The 24,958-nt window shown below is 42.4% G+C and overlaps 1 protein-coding gene and 1 pseudogene across 1 annotated transcript; one reads left to right on the forward strand and one right to left on the reverse strand.

Annotated features, from left to right (window-relative positions):
• Positions 1-634: 634 nt before the first annotated feature.
• Positions 635-23,445, reverse strand: LOC100755056 (acyl-coenzyme A synthetase ACSM4, mitochondrial). The gene is made up of 13 exons (XM_027410185.2): positions 23,245-23,445; positions 22,355-22,565; positions 18,220-18,427; positions 12,539-12,682; positions 10,811-10,967; positions 8,852-8,931; positions 6,402-6,525; positions 4,822-4,902; positions 4,587-4,688; positions 3,837-3,964; positions 3,639-3,738; positions 2,105-2,224; positions 635-721 (listed from the first exon to the last, which is right to left on the reverse strand). Exons 1-13 carry the CDS (start codon positions 23,443-23,445, stop codon positions 635-637), a joined length of 1,743 nt encoding a protein of 580 aa, XP_027265986.1.
• Positions 20,377-20,803, forward strand: LOC103163064 (annotated as a pseudogene).
• Positions 23,446-24,958: the final 1,513 nt, after the last annotated feature.

The raw sequence follows: 24,958 nt of genomic DNA on the forward strand, positions 1-24,958 counted from the left end.
ATGGCTTTCTATGTGTACAACATGTCATGAAATGCTTATATTTATGATTATATGTCAAAAACCCAGTTTCATAGTCCTAAAAAGTAAAGATATTAAAATTTATTTATGAATAATTAATTCTTAAGAAAAACAAATTTAAAGTATTTTGTAGGATTTACTTCAAACAAACATCAATCCCATACTGAATTTCACTAAACTCACTAACTGGCCTTTGAGTCATTTATACTCCTGATTTGAACAGTTTTCATCTGCTTGAGCAGGTGATTTCATAAAGACTAGTTATGCAGACATCTTAAACATTTCTCTTGGGACATCTTTATTTTGGATTAATCAGGACAAGGTGAATAAAGCATAGACTCATGGCATGCTGCCCTTTCTCTGGAGTTATTTGACCCTGGCCAGTTTAAACACTTGGTTCTCTGTTAGTTTGAGCACCATAACAGCATCCGTCTCAAATATGTTTAGATTTTGCTTTTTTGTTTTCTTTATTGTTCAACTAGGTACAAAACAAAAGCTGTTTTCAAACAGGAAAAAAACATAAGGCATTTTAAGAATGTATGTAATCACTGAATTTTCAGGAAGCAAGTACTAAAACAACTGCATCACTCCATAGTTCTCCCTCGTTCTCATCCTGCTACGCTCGGCCCCACTCCTGGTCTCTTAGCACATTGCGTTTGATTTTCCCAGTGATTGTCTTTGGGAGTTCTTGAACAAATTCCACCTAATTGATAGAAAAACACATCGTCAGGCTCTTGGTTCCATTTGCCCCAGCTGTCAGTGCAGCAGGCAGACGATGGCTAAGGGTTACGTTTTGGAGACGCCCACCTTTGTGTGTCCTGCCAAAAGCAAATAATCTCTTAACCCTTTCTTTTGGCTTTCCTCTGTGAGACCTAAGACTCAATTGCTTTCTACTACATCTGATTCAGAGAAAAGGTCTTTTTCTTAAAACATTGGGTTTTTAAGTGTTTAGATCCAAAAAATCTGAGGAAAATCTTGGTGATTTATAGTGTGTAGTCTTCACCTTACACACTAACTTGTGTGTTTATGGAAACTTCTATCTTTGATTGCTTCTCGCAAGATAATATTGTATCTTAAAATGTCTTTGCCTCTTTTTCTGAAAGAGTTAGCAATTTAGTTGTTTTAATTGAGAAAGTGTGAGCATGGTTGGATCAGATCACATGAACTACATATTGGCCCAAATGATGCCAACGGAGATGAGATGGTCATATAATCATCCAGTGGCAGCCGAGATACTCCAGTGCTGGGACATAGCACAGCATCTTTGTCTTTATGTGTGCTTGTTCTGTTCTTTCAGTCTCCACCCCCTCTCCCTCCCTCCTCCCTCCCTCCCTCCCTCCCTCCCCCCCCCCCCGTGTGTGTACATACAAATGAGGCCACTTGGACATCTTGGGCTTATAGGGCTTACATAATAGCTTGGTTACCTTCTAGATCTAAAAATTAGGGACTTGGTGATTCTTCCATTCATTTTCCCCTTATAAAATGGGCCTTATTGGTCCTGAAGACATTCTTAGTATTGTAGCCAATTTTTTTTCTTTTTTCATTTGTATGCATATGTGCTTTCTTTGTATGCATATGTGTCTGAGCACACCTTTGTGTGGGTACATGTGCACATATGTGCTGTACCTGTGGAGGCCTGGTATTGGGGTCAGGGATCATCTTCAGGTACTTTTTTACCTTTTATGGAGGCTGGGTCTCTTAATCAAACCCAGAGTTTTCAGATATGGCTATTCTTGCTAGCCAGCTAGCTCTGGTGTTCTCCTACCTCTGTCTTGGCCAGCTTACTCTAGTGTTCTATCTCTGCCTTCCAAGGCTAGAATTATAGGCAGGTGGACCAGCATACCCACCCTGCATTTGTATGGGTTCTGGGGACCTCACAGCAAGGAATCATAATCCTAGCCCCTGAAGTTTTGATTTTAATTTTAAAAAGTTCTTTTTAAAGATATCATTTGTAGTATCCTAAATAAAAAAAAAAAGCACTTAAACAAAAACTTTCATAGTAAACAAACTCAAAAGATCTCTGCTAAGGTTCATAGTAAGTGTAAAGTCAAAATCCGACACAGTAACAAAGGTAACTTGCACCTGCCTTTCTTGGGTATTTGTAAGGTGCTGTTGAGTTTTTCACATGATCCTGAAGTTCAGCAATTAACTTCTCACGGTTCGAGGACTTGAATGGCGCAGCTAATACTATAAACGCTTTCACCACCTGCAGCAGAAAAGCCATTGGCTTGTAAGACACATCAAGGGTTTGGAAACATTGCTGAACACAGACATCTACTGTTCTTAGCAGTGCAAAACCCAGAGACACTAAATGAAGCTTGGGTACAGATTATAGAGTACATCTGAGGATCTCCTTCTGGAGGAATGGACTGTGAATGTGGGGGAGTGCTGAGTTCTGTTTATATCACATGGTCTTAACCTTTCTTTATTTTTGGCTTTTTGAGACAGGGTTTCTCTGTGGCTTTGGAGGCTGTCCTGGAACTAGCTCTTGTAGACCAGTTTGGTCTCAAACTCACAGAGATCCGCCTGCCTCTGCCTCCCGAGTGTTGGGACGAAAGGCGTGCACCACCACTGCCCAGCTTGTACTTAACATTTCTGCTCAGTTAATGGTATACACAGCCCTTGATTTGGAGGTGAACATTTATGCCATGACACTTCTACAATTAGAGTCATGTTGGGCAGGACAAATGGAGAGTCTAGAGAATATGGTTTGAAGGAGATCTGACAGAAAGTACAGAATGAGGAAGGAGCTTCTGTAAGAGGTGGTTGCTTTCTTTTTTTTTTTTCCTTGTGCAAGAGGATGTTGTTCAGAATACCCCTGGTATGTGAGAGGGAGGCACAGAAAAAGATGTGGGCGGGTACTGATAGCCACACTAATACAACACTTTTCTGCTTGCTGAGTCTTCGGAAAACTTCCAGGAGCAAAGGGAGATGGGCCTCCTAAATAGACCCATGGGAATTTTGGGGGGTACTTAGGGTATAATTTTCTGTTCTCATTTTTTTAAGAAATCTATTCTGAGCTGTAACAGTTGCATGGGAGTTGAAACCTGATGCTCTTGCTTATGCAGTGTCTGTTCCCCGCAGAACAGCAGTACCTGAGTTGTCTAAGCAATATTCCCCTCTCTTCGTTCTGGCAGGACTATCAGCACTTACCTCCCTTGATATTCTTTGAACATCATCTATGTTCTAGCCAGTTGGCTATACCAATTGCTGAACCAAACTGGCTAGAATGTGGAATTTACTAGAAGCAGTTGCAAAAAGAACTTACTCCTTCCTGGTAGGGTGTGCATGAGTTATACTTACTTGTGTCTGGAGCTGATTGCTATGTGATGATAGGAACCAGCATGAAGGATCTCAGGCAGACAAGGAACACTGAGACTCCATAACATCACAGGAGTGCTTAAATGAAGCTCAACCCCCTGAATTGAGGGGTGTTTCTGTCATGGGCCACCCAAAAAGTCCCAGACCTCTGGTACACAGCTCATTTGTAAAGCCCATTACCTGTATACATGTACCCTATGATGAGAATTAAACGAATACCCCTGAGTTGGCCTTTGCCATAGGCACATGGACAGAACATGAAAATGAAATTGCTGCTTTCATCCTGGCATCCACTCTACCTCTCCTCGGATGGGATCTGGACTGCTGACAACAGCTGACTCAACTACTGCTGGATGCTCTATCAGTGCGCTCTCCACTTCAAATGGCCCAATCCGGTACCTGTGGAGGAGAGGAAGCCTCTGATCATCACATTCTCCAAGTAGGAGATCTCCCACCCTGCCATGTCATCAGTTTCTAAGAACAGCAAATATACAAACCCAGAGGATATAATGACATCATCAGCTCTGCCAACAAACCAGAAATACCCGTCATTGTCCATTACTCCTCTGTCTCCAGTAACATAAAAATTTCTTCTGATTGTGGCAGCAGTCTTTTCTGGATTATCCTACCAATGAAAGATGGCATTTGGGAGTTAGACTGGGCAGAACAGACTGGAGTGTGACATCTACTGAGTGACTTTCACATCGTCATAGTTCTAAAAGAAGTCAGGGTTTTTAAAAAGGGCAGTTCCTATCATAGAACACAAAGGATCGAAGATCTAAGAACAAAACCTCTCCTGTGAACTCCAGGGTTTGCAAGCAGCTCCTCCCTCGGCTGGTCCACCTTTCCTTTCTGAGGATAGCCACTACACCTGACTTCTTTTTTGTTTGTTTGTATTTTGTTTTTTGTTTTTCGAGACAGGGTTTCTCTGTGGCTTTGGAGCCTGTCCTGGAACTAGCTCTTGTAGACCAGGCTGGTCTTGAACTCACAGAGATCCACCTGCCTCTGCCTCCCGAGTGCTGGGATTAAAGGCGTGTGCCACCAACACCCGGCTTACAACTGACTTCTTACATGTAGAATTCATCTTAATGTTACTCCCACGGAATGAATGTCATTCTCTCCATTTTACAGCTAATAAAATAGATCTGTATTTAACACTTGCCCAAGACATAGCAAGATATGGTGGGTATGAAATTTGGGTTCTCTTCTGTATTGAGGCATGGCTAGCATGTTCTTCATGTTCATACCACATATTCAGAGAAGAAGCAGAAGGGCCGAGTAGACTCCAGTCTGAGGGCAATTTCCCCTTCTTTGCCAGGTGGTAGGACATTTCCACTTTCATCTATAATCTGGAATAAAATAAATAATTTGAGTCTTTACTCCCCTTTTGTTTTCATAAGATGAAAACAGGTCATGAATAGTAGTTCAAAGAGGAGAAAACTAAAGCATTCTTTCTTCTTTCCTTATATTTTCTCAACCCACCTGGACGTCGTAGGGCACTACTCCTTTTCCCATGGAGCCTGGTTTAATTTCTTGTCCTTTGCAATTGGCACAAATTATTCCCTATGAAGAGAGCATGTTTTATATAGGTATATATATTCTGACAATGAAACAAAATTCAGTCTTAGGAACTGGGGAGATGGCTAAATTAATAAAGTGCTTGCCATCAAACATGAGGACCTGAGTTTTTATCCCCAGCATTCACTTTAAAAGCCATGTGTGGTGGTTGAGAACCTGTAAGCACAATGCTGGTGGAGACAGGCAGATCCCTTGAGATCACTGGCCAACCAGGTTAACCTAATTGGTGAGTGCTAGGTTCAGTGAGAGAACCTATCTCAAAAACAAACAAGCAAACAAAAAACATGGGGGTTGTGAGAGCTGATCCAGTGTTTAACAATGCATAGTGCTCTTCCAGAAGACCCAAGTTCAGCCAGGCGTTGGTGGTGCACACCTTTAATCCCAGCACTCAGAGGGCAGAGGCAGGTGGATCTCTGTGAGTTCAAGGCCAGTCTGGTCTCCAGAGCGAGTGCCAGGATAGGCTCCAAAGCTACACAGAGAAACCCTGTCTCGAAAAAACAACAACAACAAAAACAGAAGACCCAAGTTCAGGTCCTAGCATCCATACCTGGCAGGTCACAACCACCTGTAAGTCTAGCTGAGGCTAGCCTTGAATGTGAGGCTAGCCTCTCACTTCAGTTGTTGGTGTACTGGAATTACAGGCATAACCTGCCACATCTAGCCTAGATAGCTGCAAACCGTGCCTTCTAAGCTCTATTGTTTGCACATTGGAATAAATTCTTTCTCATTGCAATGGAAACTCCCATCAGTCCCTAAATTCCCTGAGACATCTCCTGTGCATGAAGGAGGCAGAAAGGCTAATAGCAGTTTCCCTTTAGCCATACCTAGCTGAGCAATTCACAAATTATAGCTATTTGCAGCAAGGTATTCTGAGAAATTCCATAAAGATTTGGAGCATGAGTGGGGCACCTCAAGGACTCAGCGGTCAATCCTGGGGCTGAGTTAAGTCTCATCATACAGACAGGTCTTCATATATAGAGTCTCTATCATTGGAATCAACTAATCAAGGTTTTGAAGTATGTGATTTTAAAAATTGCACCTACTGGAAGGTGTTGGCACATGCCTTTAATCCTAGTACCCTGGAGGCAGAGGCAGATGGATCTCTGAGTTTGCAGCCAGCCTAGTCTACAGAGGGAGTTCTAGGACAGCCAGGGCTACAAACTCTGTCTTGAAAATCCAAAACAAACAAATATTGCAACTGTATTGAATATATACAAGTATTACTGTCCTATTATTTCCCAGTTAATACAGCACAACAGCTAGTAGTTTCAAATAGTAATTTTGCATTGTTTTTGGTACCATAGGTAATCTAGCAATTTAAAACATAAAGGAAGATGTGTCACAAGTTCTGTGCAAATCCTGACCCATTTTATATAAGGAATATGAACATTTGAGGATTTGGTTATCTCCTATGGCCTTAGACCTAATCTTCCATAGCCACTGAGGAAAAACTTCTAAACTTAAAGTTTGTCCTTCAAATATACCACTTCAGTCTGTCCGTAGCCTTCGTACAGCTCCAGCCCAGTTTGCACCTTCCACTGTTCCAGCACCTCTGGGTTGAGTGGCTCCCCTCCTGTCAAGCAGTGCCGCAACCTCTTGAATTGATATCTGGAGAGAGAGAGTTGCATGGTCTTTGGGGGGGGGTATTTCATCAAAGTTCAGATGCTCAAGCAACAGAAGAGCTAGGAGAAATGGGTCCTAGAAATGCCCATGACCTAAATATTTTCTGAAAACCTCCTATATTGCTGGATACCTTCTAGTTGTATGAGGCACATGAGTGATGACAAGAAGGTTCCCGGAGAAATGTTATGTTTGCCAAGTAGGGAATGTAAAGAGGAGAAGGGTAGATAAAAATGCTAATAATAATGATACACTATTATAATTATGAGAAAAATTATGTAACATAGATTAGGTGGTGGCTGTGTGATAATAGCTCTAGAAACACTCTTAGATTTCTCACAGGCCCTATTTTACAGGTGTGGAGACTAAGGTGCCTAGAGAGATTAAAGAAATTGTAAAAGCCTCCCAAGTAATAAACACAGCATCAAGTAGGATGCTCTGCACTGTGACCCTGTGCAGGCGGATTGCCCAAGCATGTCATCCACATTGAATCCTTAGCAAAGAGTCATAAATGAAATTAATGGGGGCTTACCAAGGTCAAGTAAGCAAGTAGCAAAACCCTGGCTGCTTGACTTTTGATCTTTTGTTTTTAACTAGTGGCCTATCGGATCCAGACAAGAAAGCCTGTGACAGTCTGACTCACACACACAGTGGGGCCCCAAACCTGCAGGAGGCTATGTGGGCAAAATGTACCCTGTGTCTTCAAGTAACCCCTATGTAGCTTTGGATTATGCTTAAAATGTGAGACAAGATGTCACGTCGATAGCCATAAGATGACACCGACAAGAAAAGAAGGGTTGCCTATCCATGTCATTCTGTCTCTCACAGAACTCCTCCCCTGGGCATCCAACCCTTAGGAAGGAAGATGGCCAAGCCTACAGGACTCAAATATTCTTCTCTTCTTTCTCTTTCCATGTGTTGTGTAACTGTTTCCTCCAAGATTGAAACATTGCATCCTGCAGGGAAGCTTCTTAAAACAGTAGGGAAACAACTTCAAATAGCTCCAGGAAGTCCTTGAAACTGACCAGGTTCACTCCACCTCACCCCCCAGCCCCCGCCAGAGTAAGCAGTAAAAGCTGAAGACTCAGACAACCAACTCTGCAAAGAAGACTGACACCAAACCAGCTGCCCGGAAGAAGCAGAAAATATCTGAGCTGCCTCAAAAGGTTTAAACAACCCAGTTACTTGGAAAGGACACTTTCCAACCAGTTGATCTGCCTTCAGGCTGTGAGTGAGTTCCAGGTTCCCAGCCTTTGTGAGCTGTCACTGGTGCTGGAATAGGCTTTGGTGATGCGGCTATTTTTAGTCAGTTCTGTTCCTGTAAGTAACCCTCACCCACACTCAAGTAAGTAACCCCAATAAAACTCATTGGTTCACCAAGTTAGATTTTGGTGGTATCTGTACTTTGGTCTGTGTTGGTTGCCTATCTGGGGTGAGTAGATGTGTGTGTTGTGTCTCCCCAGGGAAAGTTTTGGTATACAACACCATGTACTAAATTTTATTAATTAGTTATCTAAAAATACATTGCAACTCTTCCTGACAGGCAGATGGTTTGGCTAACACATTTATAATCCCGAAGTCATAAGTTTCATTAGCTTTTCTTCAAGAATGCAAAGGTGTGCTTTTTTTTTTTTTTTTCTTGTCTTGCTTTGAAGTAAAGGGTCTTTCTAAAGACTCCGTGTGTGTGTGTGTGTGTGTGTGTGTGTGTGTGTGTGTGTGTGCTCTTGTAGGTGTGGGTGTATGTGTGTGTTCAGGTGCCCATGTCTGTATGTCTGTAGGTCAGAAGGCACCCTCAGGTGTTATTCCACAAGTACCATCACATTGCTTTTTTGAGATAGGTTCTCTTCCTGGCCTCAGATTCCTCAAGCAGACTATCTGGCTTGCCAGTGAGCCTCAGGGATCTGTTTGTCTCTGTCTTTCCAGTGTTAGATTACAAGTGCACACTACCACACCTGAATGTTCAGTGGGTTCTGGGGATCAAACTCAGGTCCTCACGAGTGGCAAGCATGTGACTGAACTATCTCCCCAGCCCTTCTCCTGGATCCTGAGCTGCCATATGATTTTGTCCCCATAAGATACTAGGTAGTATCTTGGGACATTTTGGTCATCATGAATGAAGAAAAGGAGGGAACGATGCTACTGGCTGCTACTCAGTATCAAACAGTGCACAGAATAGCTCCAGAACACAATATTAATTGGTCCAGATGTCCACATGGTAAGATTCAGACTCTTAGGCACCCTGAGTGGTAAAGGAAGCTGTGTAATGTTGGGTGACAGCTTCTGCTTGTGCTTCAAATGGAGTTCTACCCAGTACCTCTTAAGATCCTTTTGTACGAGCATCCGGTACACAGTAGGAGCACTGCAGAGGGTCGTGATGGGATAAGTGGTAAGCGTCTGGATGACAGAAAGACAGACATGTCAGGAGTGATCAGTTAGAGGCCATGGCTAGAGATGATATATACAACCTCTCTTTTCCATTGCTGCCTGCTAATCACATGGAATAGGAAAGTAAATATTGACCAGATGTCATTAGCTGACATGTTGGGGGTTTCTAGTTAATAGAAAGAGAAGTGTACACGTACTAGAAAAAGACATATGCTGTCAGATTCAATCGGTGAATTGATGAGTTTGAAAACAACCCAAAGTATGAACTGGTTTACTCAACTCCATAACTTCACATGGTGAGCTCCTATAATGGCATACCCATATTTACCCATGTGCCTGTGTTGCACTGAGAGTGGACTAACCTACCAGGACATTTCAGCACCATTCCTGTGAAGGACAGCTGGCCTTCCGAGAACGAGTGCAGAAACAGGCACTCTTTAGAGGGGCTTAAATTTTGCTGGGCTTACTACACCTCTAGTTCTGTAGGTCAAACCTTTAAGTCTAGTGAAACTATTAATGAAGCAACAGGCTCCACTGAATCAAGCCATGTGTTCACAGTTGGCATTAAACATAAGCATTCTGAACAATGCTGTGCTCATGTGTGCAGGCCAGCTAAACAGTCATAATGTCAAGAATACCTCTTAATTCATAAAGTAGCCTTTCTCTCTGCTTCAGAGGCTTTAATATTTTAGTAAGTGTAATGTACACATCTCAGAATGACACACAGGTCTTCTAGAGATTTTTACAACGACATTATCTTTGTAAAATAAAAAAAATGCTCTTATTGTGCAAAAGAAAGTCTTGAAACTGTGGAGTGGACAGTTATTTTTCAGAACACTTGCTAAACTTGATGCAAAGAGCTCCGCTATTTTACCTCACTATATTTCTCTTAAGGCCTTCAATATATCTGGTTAGACCAGTTAGCAAAAGAAAAAAATCACAGATTGAACACAGCTTTTACTCACACACAGGCATGGTGCTTTGTGAATACTACAGAATTCAGAAAAATTAACTGATTTTTATTATTGAAAATAATTGGCTTTAACCATGTTTTCATCAAGTCAAAGCTGTCAAATATTTTATTAGTATGTAAATTATCTTTGCTTTTAATGAATTATGAAGTTACATACATATCAGGGAATTATTTTAAATAAATTGTGATTTATTGTCAGTAATTTTGGATTTGTATAACTGGAGGGTTATCAAAAAATTTCTTGGGTGAAAGAAGATCAGAGTGGTAATATTTAAGAAGCCCTGATTTATGGAGTATAACAACATAAATATATATGTTGCATGCAATCAAATAAAGGCAACTAGCATGTGAATATCCTCAAATATAATCACTTCTGTGTGTTGAGAATATTCTAATCTCTGGTTATTTTGAAATGTGTTGTAGACTACAGGTAGCTTGATGTGCTATTAGACGTCTTAGTGTAACTATCTCTGGTGGAAGATATACATATCTGGTTTGCATGAGTATTGGGGTCTATAAATTACAATGAGGAGCACAGGATGGGAAAAAGAGAGGCGATTGGAAAGGACAGCTGTAAGAGGAAGGCTAATCCTGATATTAGCTATTGTTCTTTTCCATTATATCAGAAACAAAATATGTATTTAAATTTTGGTATTCCGTTATTTAGAAATATGCTCCTAAGTGGCCATGTTTTATTTACACTCGAGAACTTGGAGTAATTTACAGCTGCACCCTGGCTTTCCCTCTAAGAGTGTGATTCTCCTCCACTCACAAGCATTCCTAAGTCAGCTTCCTGATACTTTGCTTAAAACAAACAAACAAACAAACAAATAAAACACTCTGACTTCCTGAACCTTGGGAAGTCCTGGAGTTTGAAGAATCCTTTCTTTATGCTTTTGTGGGGTCAAGACTTACATCTAGGAAGGTATCAGTGTCAAACTGAGCCATCCGGTGCACAAAAACACAGGCACCTTGAAGCCACGTAGAAAACACACTGCCAATGGCAGCCTTGATCCAGCCAGTGTCTGACATGTTCCACATGATATCTGAGGGTGTCAAGTCCAGCCAATACCTACATACAGAAAAGCAACAAAACAGAGCAAAAACAAATAAAAGTTAAAACAAACAAAAAATTGGAAAGCAAACCACTAGTGTTCTTGAGGAGTAGCCTTGTCCTACACCACTGTGGAAGCAAGCATCAGAGCAAGTGCACGGTTCTACTTCCCTTCTCCTTAATAGGACTTTTCTGAATCTATGTCATCTAGAAGTAGACTGGGGAGCTGGGTTTGGGTGTGCTTTTATGGGCTTTCCATTCTCATAACAAATATTTAATGAGCAAATATTATGTAGAAGGCACTGTTATCATGAAACACAAGACAGATCTTTACTTTTATTTTAGGGAAACAGAGTAAGAACAAGCAGACAATACTGTGAACTAAGAATGTAAATATTATAGGAAAAGAAGATAAGATGTTAATTTTTAAAGTATTGTGATAAAATACACTGACAAAAGGAGGAAGGGCTTAATTTTGCTCACAGTTCCAGGGTAGACTCCACCATGCTGGGGAAATCCTGGCAGCAGGAGCCTGAGGGAGCTGATAACACTTTGGCTGTAGGAAACAGATCCTGATAGATGCTTATGCTCAGCTCACTTTCTGTTTATTATATAGTTCAGGATTCCAGCCCAGGGAATGGTTCCACCCATGGTGGGCAGGTCTTATAACCTCAGTGAACCTAATCAAGATAGGAAACTCCTAGGCATACCCAGAAGACAATCCCTTAGGTATTCTAGATCTTATGGGTGGATGATTGAGACTAACCACTGAATGATTTAACTCTAAGTGTAAAGAAAATTAAACAGAGCAATGTGACAGTTTTAGGTGGACATGGTTTTTTTTTTTAATTTTTTTTATTAGTTCAAGTTAGGAACAAGCTTGCTTCACATGTCAATCCCTTCTCCCTCTCCCACCCCCACCCCATCCACCCTCCACTCCCCAGGCAGGGTAGGGCCCTCAACAGGGGTTCCCCAAAGAGGTGGACATGTTTCTAAAGACACTTCTGGGTAGGTAAATTCACCTGGCAAGGCAATGAGGAGAAGAAAATAGATATGCATGAATCAAGCTCCTATCCTAAATTCTTGCTTGATCAGTTAATTAGATGCCACCATTTAGCTTGGATGGGGTAGAGGCATTGAAAGTTCTGTTAGAGATATCTTTTTTTTTTTTTTTTTTGGTTTTTCGAGACAGGGTTTCTCTGTGTAGCTTTGGAGCCTATCCTGGCACTCGCTCTGGAGACCAGGCTGGCCTCGAACTCGCAGAGATCCGCCTGCCTCTGCCTCCCAAGTGCTGGGGCTAAAGGCGTGCACCACCAATGCCCAGCATAGAGATATCTTAATAGCCATTCAAGAAGAGGTGTTACATTGGCAGTTGGACACCCACATTGGCAGCATGGGAAACTGCATACAAAACAAAGAAGTGGATGTGGTGGTGCACTCCTGCAAAATCAAATGTGGGGGAGAGCAAGAGGATTGCTATAAATTTGAGGTCAGTTTAGGCTACACAATGATTTACAGTCCAGAGCCAGCTACAGTGTGAGACCTAGCTACAAACGAACTAAGAACAAAACCATAGTTTTCTTTCTTACCTTCCACAAAGGGCATATCCAATGCCAAGGCTGCTCTGTGAGTGCTGAGCCATCTTGGGGGAGCCTGTGGTCCCACTGGTGAAGTAAATGGCCATTGGTTCTTGACTTCCTGTCTCCACACAGCTGTGCTCTTCAGAAGCCAATCTACAGATGAACCCCAAGATAGAGGCTGAAGACAGAGCAGTCGACTCCACATCATTGTTCTGTTCTTGCTTCCCTCTTACCACAGTGGAGTCATGGACTAGACCTACCACAAAGCTTCCCTGAGCAGAAACTCCCAGGAAATCTTAGAGGAACTCTAAAGATCAGGGCAAAGATTCAATGGCATAAGTGCTTGTTTTTAAGCTCATTTCTCTGTAGGCCAAATAGACAACCAAAATAACTTGCAAAGTCTATAGCAAAAGTGCACACACTTTATTTCAATGTCTTTGTAATTTATAAAAATTTTTTAAATAGATTTGAATCTTTGTAATTTGAAACCATTTCAAGAACTGGGCCTTGGGAGACCTTTAGAAACAAAAACCAAATGCACTGAGATCAAACTTAAAAAAATAATTATTGTTCAGTATCTTCAATATCTCTGCCAGAAACATCCAGTAGTTGACCAAATAGCCACCTACCCTTTCCCTGAACTAATAAAAGTCTGGTTTTGTTCGGGTACTAGGTAACCACATGCTTCGGGGGACACTGCCTCGATTAGTCAGAATTAAGCCAATCAGGATCATTCTTTCCCCTTTCAGTGGTTGGTTTAGGAATGGACTTGGGAGAATTATAGCCAATAGGTATAAAACTCTACTTATAGGAGACACTTGCTTGTCTTAAAAAAGAGTAATGAAGGCTGGGAAGATGGCTCATGAAGACCAGAGTTTGGATCCCAGCACCCATGTAAAATGCCAGGCATGTGTGGTGGCCCATCTGTGATTCCATTGCTTGGAAGGTGGAGACAGTAGCCTTTGAGCAAACTAGCTACCTAGACTAGTGGCATTGGTGGGCTCTGGGTTCAATGAGAGACCCTGCCTTAATGAGTAAGGTAATAAGAACTGATATCAGTCTTACACCTTTACATGCAAGCATGTACATGTGGACTCTCACATATATATGTGCCCACATACATGAGAACACACACACACACACACACACACACACACACACACACACACACACCATGCGTACATATTCATAAGAAAACAAAAAGAGAGTAATGGAGACAGGATCCCACTGTCCATCCCATTCATCCTGTCTCACAGCCCATGAATACTATGCATGTATATTATGTGCATGTCTAGAACTCTCCTAGTCATGCTGGCATCATGCCAAAGATAGGACAATGAAAGACAGCTAAATTGGGATCTGTGCTAGCTTCATTGAGCTGATTAGGCAGCCCTCACTACTGTTTGTGTTATCAGTACTTGGATTACTAAAGTGGAAAACATTCATCTTAGGTGACAGCAGTCTGTGTAGACAGGTCTCCAGATCCTCCCATTCCTGGAAAAACATGCCATTCCCCAACTGAAAGATGGAGCAGATATCCTCCACCTATAAATCTGGGTGAAACTTATGATTTAATCTGCCACAAGCAGTGTACCAGGGATTCTGAGACTTCTTGGTCACTTTGCAAAAGGCTTTGTAGTTTTTTTTACCCTGTCCTTGGGGACAGGAAGACTCAGTTACAGATGATGTCCAGATTGTCTTTCTTGACAGAGGGGCCATGTGAATGGAACTCGGGTGCTTTGCCAGTCAGTTGGCACCAATAGCTTATGAATAAACCTCTCTCCGATATGCCGACCCCGCCAAGATGATGTGACACAGAGACCAGTTGCTGTTGGGATTATGTATGAACTTCTGACTCACAGTATGTAAGCAAATAAAATGTTACTTTTGTCTTTACATCAGTAAGCATTGGGTAGGTGGTAGGTGTTAGCCAGTGATGGAAAACTGATACAATATTTCAGAATTTTTCACACACACACACACACACACACACACACACACACACACACACACACACACACGTCTTACTATGTAGCTCCAACTGGCCTGGAACTCATTATGTAGACCCAGTCCAGCCTCAAACTCATAGGTATCTGCTTGCCTCTGCTACCTGAATGCTAGGATTAAAGGCATACACCATCATGCCCTGCCACGTGCATTATATTTTTAATTTCCCTTTTGGAAAAATTCCAAGTAAAAGGTTATATTTCAGTGAATTTTATTTGATGTTATCATTTTGTGTTGAGGCATTGTCTATAGAGCCCAGGCTGGCTTGAAAACTGTGCATTTGAGAATGATGTTAAATTTCCTTCTGCCTCCACTTTGAATGCTGAGATCACACATATATGCCACCCCATCCAGATTGCAAGGCACTGGAGAAGTTCAGGGCTTCACACACATTAGGCAAACTCATCATCTGAGTTACATGTCTAACCCTCAACTAATTTTAATGCTGAATGACGCCATTGAAACTGTAGAATAGAGACTACTGTGTAATGAACATACTCACTCCATAATGCCAAAAAATAGTTTCACAGACTATTGAGATAGTTTTGGTAACTCTCTTTCTTCAAAACAGAAAATAGATCATTGAATTTTTTCTTTAAGTTCAAAGGTGTCTCTTCACAGCAATGGAAACCCTTACTAAGACAATTTCATGTTACTTTATCTGATTTATCTTTTCTGCAACCCCATACTGTCATTATCTTGCTTTCAAAGATTAAGATGCATTTCATAGATTAAGAAATGTCAGAAAGATCAAGTTGGGGCAAGAATAGAGAAGGAGAACAAGAAAAGAGTTATCTTAATAGAAGGAGCCATTATAAGTTGAAAGAGAAATCTAGCACTAGGGAAATGTCTAGCCATCCACAAGGATGACCCCAACTAAGGATCTAAGCAATAGTGGAGAGGCTACCTTAAATTCCCTTCCCCTATGATGAGATTGATGACTACCTTAAATGCTATCATAGAGCCTTCACCCTGTAGTTGTTGGAAGCAGAAGCAGAGATTCACAGCTAAGCACTGAGCCAAACTCTTGGAATCCAGTTATATATAGAGAGAGGAGTGATTAGCAAAGGGGTCAAGACCATGCTGAGGAAACCCACAGAAACAGCTGACCTGAGCAAGTGGAAGCTCATGGACCCCAGTCTGACAGCTGGGGAACCAGCATAGGACTGAACCAGGCCCTCTGAATGTGCATGTCAGTTGGGGGGCCTGGGCAGTCTATGGGGCCTCTGGCAGTGTAACCAGTATCTATCCCTACTGCATGAATGAGCTTTGGGAGCCCATTCCACATAGAGGGATACTCTCTCAGCCTAGATACACAGGGAGGACCTAGGACCTGCCCCAAATGATGTGACAGACTTTGATGATCCCCATGAGAGGCCTCACCCTCTTTCTGGGGGTGGGGGGCTGGGATGAGGGAATTGGTGTGGAGCCTGGGAGGATGGGAGGGACGGGGAACTGGGATTGATATGTAAAATAACATTGTTTTTAATTTAAATAAAAATTAAAAAAAGAAATGTCATTTAGAGGTTGGAGATTTAACACAGTGGTAGAGTGCTTGCTTAGCAAGCGCAATGCCCTGAGTTCAGTCCTTAGCTCCAGAAACAACAACAACAATAATAACAACAAAAACCCCCCAAAACATGTCATTTAACTTACCTGGGTTCCCAACTTACAAAAAATACAAACTGGATTTTTTTTAAATTTGTATGAAATATCAACTACTTAAATAAGTGTAATGCTGTCAGTGAACATTTTTCTCATTTTTTAAAAACTTAGGATATGCTTTCTCAATGTTAGCTTATTTTATCCTCAAATATCATTAGACGTTTGCAGTATAATTATCCCATTTTACATATGAAGAAAATCAAGGCTAAGCAATCTGTTTGTTCAACTGCTCATTTAATATTCCTTCAGCACCCAGCTATGTGTTGTTAGGTATTGAAGAAAAAGGTATCAACTAAATATGCAAGCAAAGCCTTTAAGCATGTAATTTAGGATAGGAACTGTAATGTTTTCTGCAAAGGGCCATATGGCAGACATTTTAGACTCTGTGTGCAATAACGTCTCTATTTCAACTGGCCAAATTTGCTATCATTACATGAAAGCAGCCACAGACAATATAAAAATAAATTAGCAACCCTGTGTGCCAATAAAACTTTATTTATAAAACAAAATGGTGGGCCAGATAAAAATAAATCTATGAGAACAAAAGGCCAGTCTGATCACTCAGAGGGACCAGTTATGTGAAGGGAAAAGAGCTTTATAGCTCTCATCAAGTTGGCCAGTGGCAGTAACACTAATGATAAAACATTTGAACTGAAACCTTTCAAGAAGGAACTGAAAGGCCCGCTGCCTCTCTGTCTCCCCTGCCGGTGCTGGGTGTTCTCTCTGGAGCAGCCGGGATGAGCTGGGAAGGATGGGGGCGAGAGGAGCAGTTGACCAAGGGCAGCGAGGCGGGGACTGAGCAGGGCAGGGCCAGGGTGCAGCCAGGGGCTGGAGAGTGCAGCGCGGGCGATGCTGCTTGTCAGGGAGCTGTGCGCTGCGAGCAGGGAACCACCTCCAAGGCCAAGGACACCGGGGCCGCGGAGCTACCGGGGCCTCCCAAGCCTTCACCCCAGCAGGGCTCGCGCCCCCGGCCCGCCCCGCCTGGCACCGCGCCTCGGGGCTGGGGCCGAGCAACGAGCACCAGGTGGGCCGGCCCGAGGGCGAGCACCAGGTGCGTTGGCCTGAGGGCGAGAGCACCAGTTAGACCGGCCCGGGGCCCCGCCCCCACACCCCCACCGATGAGAAACATTCCGTCCCAAGGCCCTCGCCCCCAAGGTCAGCCATCTGGACGCGGAGCGGAGGGAATTGAGTCTGTTGTACCAGACACCAGACCTTGAGAATATGCTGATCTGGAATGGCTCTGTGCCTCATTTGAACCATCCAATAGAATCCCTGTTCCTCGCTTGCGTTTTTTCTATAAAAAGGCACCTCTCCCTTGGCTCGGCGCGCTTGGCCTCAGAAAAGCCAAGTCTCCCGGGTACCCGCATCCTCAATAAAGCCTCTTGCAAATTGTATCCAAGTTCGTGGTCTCGCTGGTTCCTGAGTACGGGGGTCTCCTCCTACGAAAGTACCTCTTTGGGGGCCTTTCAGAACAATTATGAAAAGGACTAGGAGAGAACATTCCAGGCAGGAGAAATGGCCGGTGCAAAGGCCCTGCACTTGAGCATGTTCAAGGAATAAAAGGAACACTGGTAATAGTTGTGGCCCAGGAGCTAGACAAGGACCAGTCACTACACAGTACACTCATCACTGACCACAGAGGAAATAGAAAAGTCAGAACAGAGCTGTATTTCTTCCTTCTCTTGGTAAATCATTTAATTGAATGATTATTTTTGGTCTGGAGAGATGGTTTAGTGTTTAAGAGCACTTTTTGTTATTGCATGTTCAATTCCTGGCACCCACATGGCAGCTCACAACTGTCTGTAACTCCAGAAGATCAAAAGCCCTCTTCTGGCCTCTGTGGGGCCTGCACGCATGTGATGCACAGACAACAGCCCCTTACCCCCTACACTTAAAAATACTTTTTTGGGGAAGGAACCTAGATCAGTTCAGGATACTGCTGAATCATTGGACAAACAGATTCAGAGAGGTAGCTATGATTTGTGCTGTTGCTAGTGCCCCCCACCCCAAATACTCACGGAAGTAACTCCTGAAAGTTGAGCCAGCCGTCCCAGCGGTCTGGAGACACCAGGAGTTTAGTCTTCAGGTTGGGACACTCTGACACAATGGAGTCCACTGCGGGGGCCACTTCCTCACTGGCCACAATGCATTTGGCCTTAGATGCTTGTAGTCGGTAGAGGATGTCTTTTCTGGTCAGTTGTGTCGTTCCTGGCATGAAGACTAGCCCTGAAACATAAAGCAATTCCTGAGCTAACAACTCTGGAGACTATGGGGAAATGTGGGCCTAGCACTGGGGTGGAGAAGAACTTCAGATCTCAACCCTCAACCAACCATGCCTTGGTTCCCTGGGACATCCCTGAGGATCCTGGCATGCGGGATCATTAGAGCTCTAGCTTTGGGGTCTGTCAGGCCTTGGGTCTAGTCCTGGCCTTGCAACTTAACTAGCCTTGAGACTTTGGTCTCTCTGGCTTTCCCTTCTTTACCTGTAACATGGGGATAATAACAGCACCTGGTTCATAATGATGGGCTCATATTAAGAACCATTTTAATGTCATGTCTGAATGTGATTATACAATGATTATGTAATACTTAATCCTCATGCTACATTTTATGACATTTTCCATGAACATTATCTTATTCAACCTTTTTAACCAAGGAAGGATTTGTGAGACAATCTACTGTGAATGAGAGGAGAAGATAACAGAAATGTAATAGATGCAGAGACACTAGAATTCTTTTCATGTGCCATCTCCTTTTTTTGCAAATGTTTTATAATATACATACTATATATACTACATCAGTGCAACATAACAGAGTGAAAAACTATATGCAGATGCAAAAAAAGTCTGCCCATTATTCTTTTGATAGATTGTACAGCCCAAGATGCTTAGAGACTGCCCTTCAAAAACTTAAAAAGATATATTTATTTATTGATTATTTGTGTGTGTACACACATATGCATGTGTGTGTTTTGCATGGAGGTCAGATGATACCTTTGTGGACTCAGTTCTTTCCTTCTACCTTTTTGTAGGTCCTGGGGATTGAACTCATGTAGCTAGGTTTGTATAGTAAGCACCTTTACTAACTGAGCCATATCAATAACCAGTGACCACTGTTCAAAGCCCCTGTTCAAAGCCCCTGCATGGGGCATGCAGCCTTTGGTGATAGCTGATGAGTGGCTGAGCCAGCCTGCAAATCTCTGAGGCAATGGTCTGGTACCGCTAAGATTTGCCTAGATGGCTTAATTTACCCCCACTTCATCTTACACACTAGCCAGAGATGGGTTTTCAAAGCTCCTCAGGAGAAGAACACACAGGGCAGGATTAAATGTAAGACAGGGAGAAGGTGGTTTGACTCTAAAGTGAATCCATGGGAAAACAGTGGCATGCAGAACATGACAGTAGCCACCATCTCACTGAGCACATATTACACTCCAGTGGATGATAACTCACCCAAGGGTCACAGAGTCAGATAAGTGGCAAAGACAGTAAGACATTTCTATGATTCCTGAGACCTGTGCTGTATAGCTATGTAGTCCTTGTTGAGTATTCTGAAATAAGCTAAATAGGAAGGTGTGTGTGTGTGTGTGTGTGTGTGTGTGTGTGTGTGTGTGTGTGTGGCGGGTGCAGGTGCAGGTGCAGGTAAGGTGGCTCTCTTGCTATAGTGTGCATGTGGACAGAGGACAACTTTTGTGAAGTCAGTACTCTCCTTCCACCTTTAGGTAGGCCCCATGGATTAAACTCTGGTTACTGGGCTTGTATAACAAGCACCTTTACATGCAGAGCCATCTTGCCACCCCAAGGCTATTTTACTGATATATTTTAACTGATTAAGCTGTTATTCTTATAAGAAAACACATTAAAGGATCTCAGAATGATCAACCAATATAAAAATATAAAATGATTTCTCTTATAAATCATTTGCTTTTAATGATTCACAAGTATAATTTCCTTAGTGGGTTTGTGAATGTGTTCAATAGTTAGATTGCCACCTTGGGAGTGGCAGGTTCTTCTAATGGATTTTAGACAGAAAATATTTGCTGGATGGTAAGTATCTTAGGCTTTACTGTGTATGCCTCAAAGCAAAATCAAAATAGTTTGCTATGTGGTGAATGAAAGCAGTTTAAAAAATTCACACAGCATTTTCCTCTCTTGTTTTCTCTTTGCTGCCAGGCCATGCAGCATCCTGGGAAGGGCCTGTTCCAGTTGGCACTGCCCTACTACTGTAGCGTCCCCATATGGCTGAAGCTGACGTCTGGAGAAGTGAAGGAACAGATTTACAAACTGGCCAAGAAAGGCCTGACTCCCTCCCAAATATATGAGATCCCGAGGGACTCAACATGGTGTGCCTCAAATCTTTTATTGTGACTGGTAATAAAATCTTGAGAATCCTAAAGTCCAAAGGCCTTGCTCCTGATCTCCCTGAGGATCTCTACCATTTTATTTAGATACTTGTTGCTGTCCAAAAGCATCTTGAGAGGAGGAACAGAAAGGATAACTAGAGAGCAGAATTCACCAGCTGGCTTGTTACTATAAGACTAAGTGGGTCCTCCCAGCCAGTTGGAAGTATGAATCATCCACAGCCTCTGCTCGAGTGGCATAAATTCTCTTGTGTACCCAAGCAAAAAAAAAAATCACTTTGAATAAAAAAATCACATAAAGAATTTGACATTCTGGGGAGAAAACAGGTTTGCAGTTGCTTTTCTTCTTTTAATGAACGTCTTAAAAAAGACACTAGCTTGTGTGCTTGTGTTCACGAATTTGATAATTTAAATAAGTTGCTATATTGAGTAATATTAAGCACATATTTTATGACAGATAAACCATTCTTAGTCTTCTTGTAAACATGATTGATTTCCCATTCATGTCTCCTTTTTATATTGTGAATGCAAACATTTTTATATTCCTACTTTCATCTATTCTATTAGCAGTGAGAGCATCTTAAATTCTATGAAAATTTCCTGATTATATGAATATTATTGTGTTATTGTTAGTATAAATTGTCTTTTAAGAGCTACCCAATCAGGAGCCAGACGTTCAATCAGCAATGAACACTTCAACTAAACTCACATCTTAGCTAGGCTATAAATTATTTAATAATTTTTATTTAAGTTTTTTCCCATTTTTGTATGCTTTTAAATAACATTGCACAAACATCTTTCTGTTTTCTGTAGTAGTCTATCCTTAGGTATTCTCGGTTTTTAAATTGATGTCTGAAAATTTGTGGGGTTTTTCTTGGGGCCAGAAACTAGAGAATTCTTTAGTAAAGGAGCTGGTGAGTTTATCAGACTCTGTGGACAGTAGGATTGATTTTGGCCTCAGTGAGCATGTTTGCTACTGAGAGAAAAATTCTATTTACCAAAACATAGACCTGCAGTCTATGACTAACAAACCCCTATCAGAAAGTACAAGTTTTTACTTGGGGTGTATCATATTACTACTTTGGGAAAATATGTAATTGGATGTCTCAATTCTTTTGACTAGATGTTTTTCCAACTTGGGTCCAGAGTGCTTTATATTCTTACAAATTTTTGCATCCCCAAATACTTGATCTTCTGTTGCAGAGAATCCAGACACACACTCAAAAGAGAACTCTGGCTTGTGGGGTGAGCATAGCACTCTGCACTGTGAAGAAATGTTGACATTCACATTTGATTCTATAGAGTTTGCTGTGTAACTCTGAATACTGTAACTCTCGCTTTCATTTTTAATCTGTATGTGGGGAGGTGTATGTGTGTGAGCCTGGAACTTTCTGTTTTGACTAGATGTGGCTATCGAGCCTTGGGGATGTGCCTGCCTCTGCCCGAGAGTGCACCTGTCTCTCTATGCCAAGCTTTTATGTGGGAATGTAGGTCCTTTTGTTTGCACAACAAGCACTTTACCTGCTGTGCAGTCTCCCCAGATCCCTAATTGTTTTAACTTTCAAGTGGCATGACTTTTGGCAAATGTCTTAACATCACTGTGCCTTACAAAATGCTTATTATAATAATACCACTATTTTCTTAAAGTTGTTACTATTATTACATCACGATTGTTCATAATTCTAACTTTTCTCTTACTTTCTTTAAGGATAGCTTTAGTCAAAGCTGGAATTTCAGAAAATTTTCCAGTTTTGGTCTCTGTGTTTTACAACTGTGACATTTGTAATACTGACCTGTTCTTATGCAAGCCACATTGATGAGCCACCATTCAGGGATGCGGGGCAGAATCACAGCCACCCGGTCTCCTCTTTGCAGGCCGCAGGGCTTGGTGAGCACATTAGCAGCCTTTCGGGACAAGGAACCCAGTTCTTGGAAGCTCCATTTCACTTCATCTCCTTTGCCATTCACCCACCACAGGGCAGGATTGGCTGGCCTCTCTCCAGACTGGCCAAGAACACATGGGAAAGAGAAGTTAATGTGCTATGGTTTGGATGTGTCACCCAAAGACCCATACATTAAAAGGAGTGGCTCCTATCCTGTGGCTCTAGAGCTTAGTGGAAAGAAGAGAATAATCAAACCCCAGGCCCCTAACTGTCCCTAGCTGCCCTGGAGTGAGCAGTGACATTCTGGGCTGCTGTAGGGCTAATTGGGAATGTGTTGAAAGTTCTGCACTCATGAACCAAAATAAATCTTTCTTTACTTTAAGTTGTGCATCTTAGGTAGTTTGTCACAGTAACAGAAAGCTTACTAGCACAGAAGGCAGATGAGAATATTTGCCACTACTCCTTCTCCACACCCGCTCCCCCAGTGTGGCTGGGGAAGAAACTTTCCTCTCCAGTTCAATAGTCTTGGAAACACAACCCTTTGGGAGTTTGATGTTTTTCAACAGGGAAGAAGCATGCTTCTAAGGTTGAGTTAATATGATCCCATCTTTGAGAGGAACAAAAAGATAAAAACTGATCGGAATGAAGCATGTGTATGGCCTTTTGGTACTTATAAGTTCCTATGGAGCCATCCAGGTTCCTGCTCTTACTGAGATTGAAGAATCCATTTGAACTTAATACAGTGAGAGGACATGGGAGACAGAACGACAGGATCAGAGTGGAGACCTGCTGTCTTATACCTTCTCCTTTTGGGACCACTGGTCCAGTACATCTGCAGCAAAGTTAAAGTTCTTGGGTAATGGCTTCTCACAGCGATTTATGGCTTCAAAGTCAGCAAGTGTCAGAGGTGTCTGGAGCTGAGGGTGTTTGTGGAAGTGCCGGCCGGCTGGCTTGGCAAGCCAAATGAATCTAAATCTCTGATAGTGAAGGAGAATCTTCATGATCACCAAGGACTTTGTCTTCTGATAGGAAGTGGGAAATGCCTGTGGGGAAGATGAGTGGGGAATGTCAGGTGGAGATTGGGAAGTGGATTCCTGAACGCTCCATCTTCCCATAGACCTGTCACTACTAGCCACTCCTTGGTGTCCCCCCCCACCCCGCCCTCACCTCACTGAATGCTTCTTCATTCAGCCTATGACCAGCTTAGTCCTAAAAACCCGCACAACTATAAAATTGTCAAACTCTCAACTTTTGCTGTCTTCTCCCCAAGGAAACCACAAAGGGAATATTTGTAGTTTGGATTGGCATGCACCCCCTCCCTCCAATCACCTCACACTCTTATTGTATCTGCTCACTCCTCTGCTTAAGGTTCTTCTTCCAGTAAAATCAGTCTGCTCACTTTTGAGAACATCCACTTCCTTTACCATGAAGAGACAGCAGGCCAACCCCCTTGGTTCTAGCTAGCCTGCTCTCCTTTGCCCATTATCCCTCCCCTAAAAACTTTCATTGATGCCCTGAACCATTATTTATGGCCATACAACTTGGGGAAAATCATTCATCTTCACATATCTCAATGTTCTCATTGATATAGGGGAGAGATAAAATCCCTTACTCCTAGGTTTATCATGAAGATTTAATAAGATAATGCATGTAAAATGTGCAACTTGTCAAAAAGGACTTCCCAGTTGTGAATTACTACAGTTTGGGTAGTGTCATGACACAGTTTTATGGAACACTATTAGCATGTGAGTCAGGATACCTGGATTATATTCCCAATCCTTTCAAATTATCTTGTGATATCAGCAAAATTGTCCACCTTTTCTTCCATTTGTATTTTTCATCTAGATCTATAGGTGCATCTTCCTTTGATCTTCTGTAACTCTCACTCTGTGTTATTCAGGTGACAGCAGTCTACCATGTGCTATCATTTTCATCCCTGAGCCGTGGTTGTCTAACCTAGCTGTTGTGGACAGAAGTTACATAGCTGTGCATTCCATTCTAAGCACCAAGGGTGACAGAGCTAATAAAAAGAGCTGCTGTTTATGAAGCTCTTGCTCTAGAGAGGCCAACACTTCCTGTCTCTGCTGTTTTTATTGCACATGTGCAATAAAAGCTTGTGAGGCTGGAGCTGCTGCTGTTCCCATTTTACAGGTGAAAACATGGAGGCTGGTGAAGACTGAAGTAGTTTGCCTGAGATGGTCTTGCTCATGGTGCCAGAGCCAAGGCTAGGGGCTCCTGTGGTATGGGACCTTGTGGACAATGTCCTTTGTGTTTCCTTCTCAATAGGCATTCTTGTCTATGGTGAGCACCCCCACCCTTCTGCCTTTTAGTTCCAGAAAGTTAATTTGCATAGAGTAGAAAAATATGCAGGTGCAAAGGGAACCTGGGTCTGAAGCATGATGACAACAAACAACAGAACACAGTGCTCGAGGTGCTGCTCCTGTTCCTTGCTGTTTTCATGCCCCTTTGCCCCAGAGTGAGGTCTAGACTTATGGAGAAAAAATCAAGTTTGCC

This window comes from Cricetulus griseus, chromosome 3 (genome assembly GCF_003668045.3).
Source record: "Cricetulus griseus strain 17A/GY chromosome 3, alternate assembly CriGri-PICRH-1.0, whole genome shotgun sequence".
NCBI lineage: Eukaryota > Metazoa > Chordata > Mammalia > Rodentia > Cricetidae > Cricetulus > Cricetulus griseus.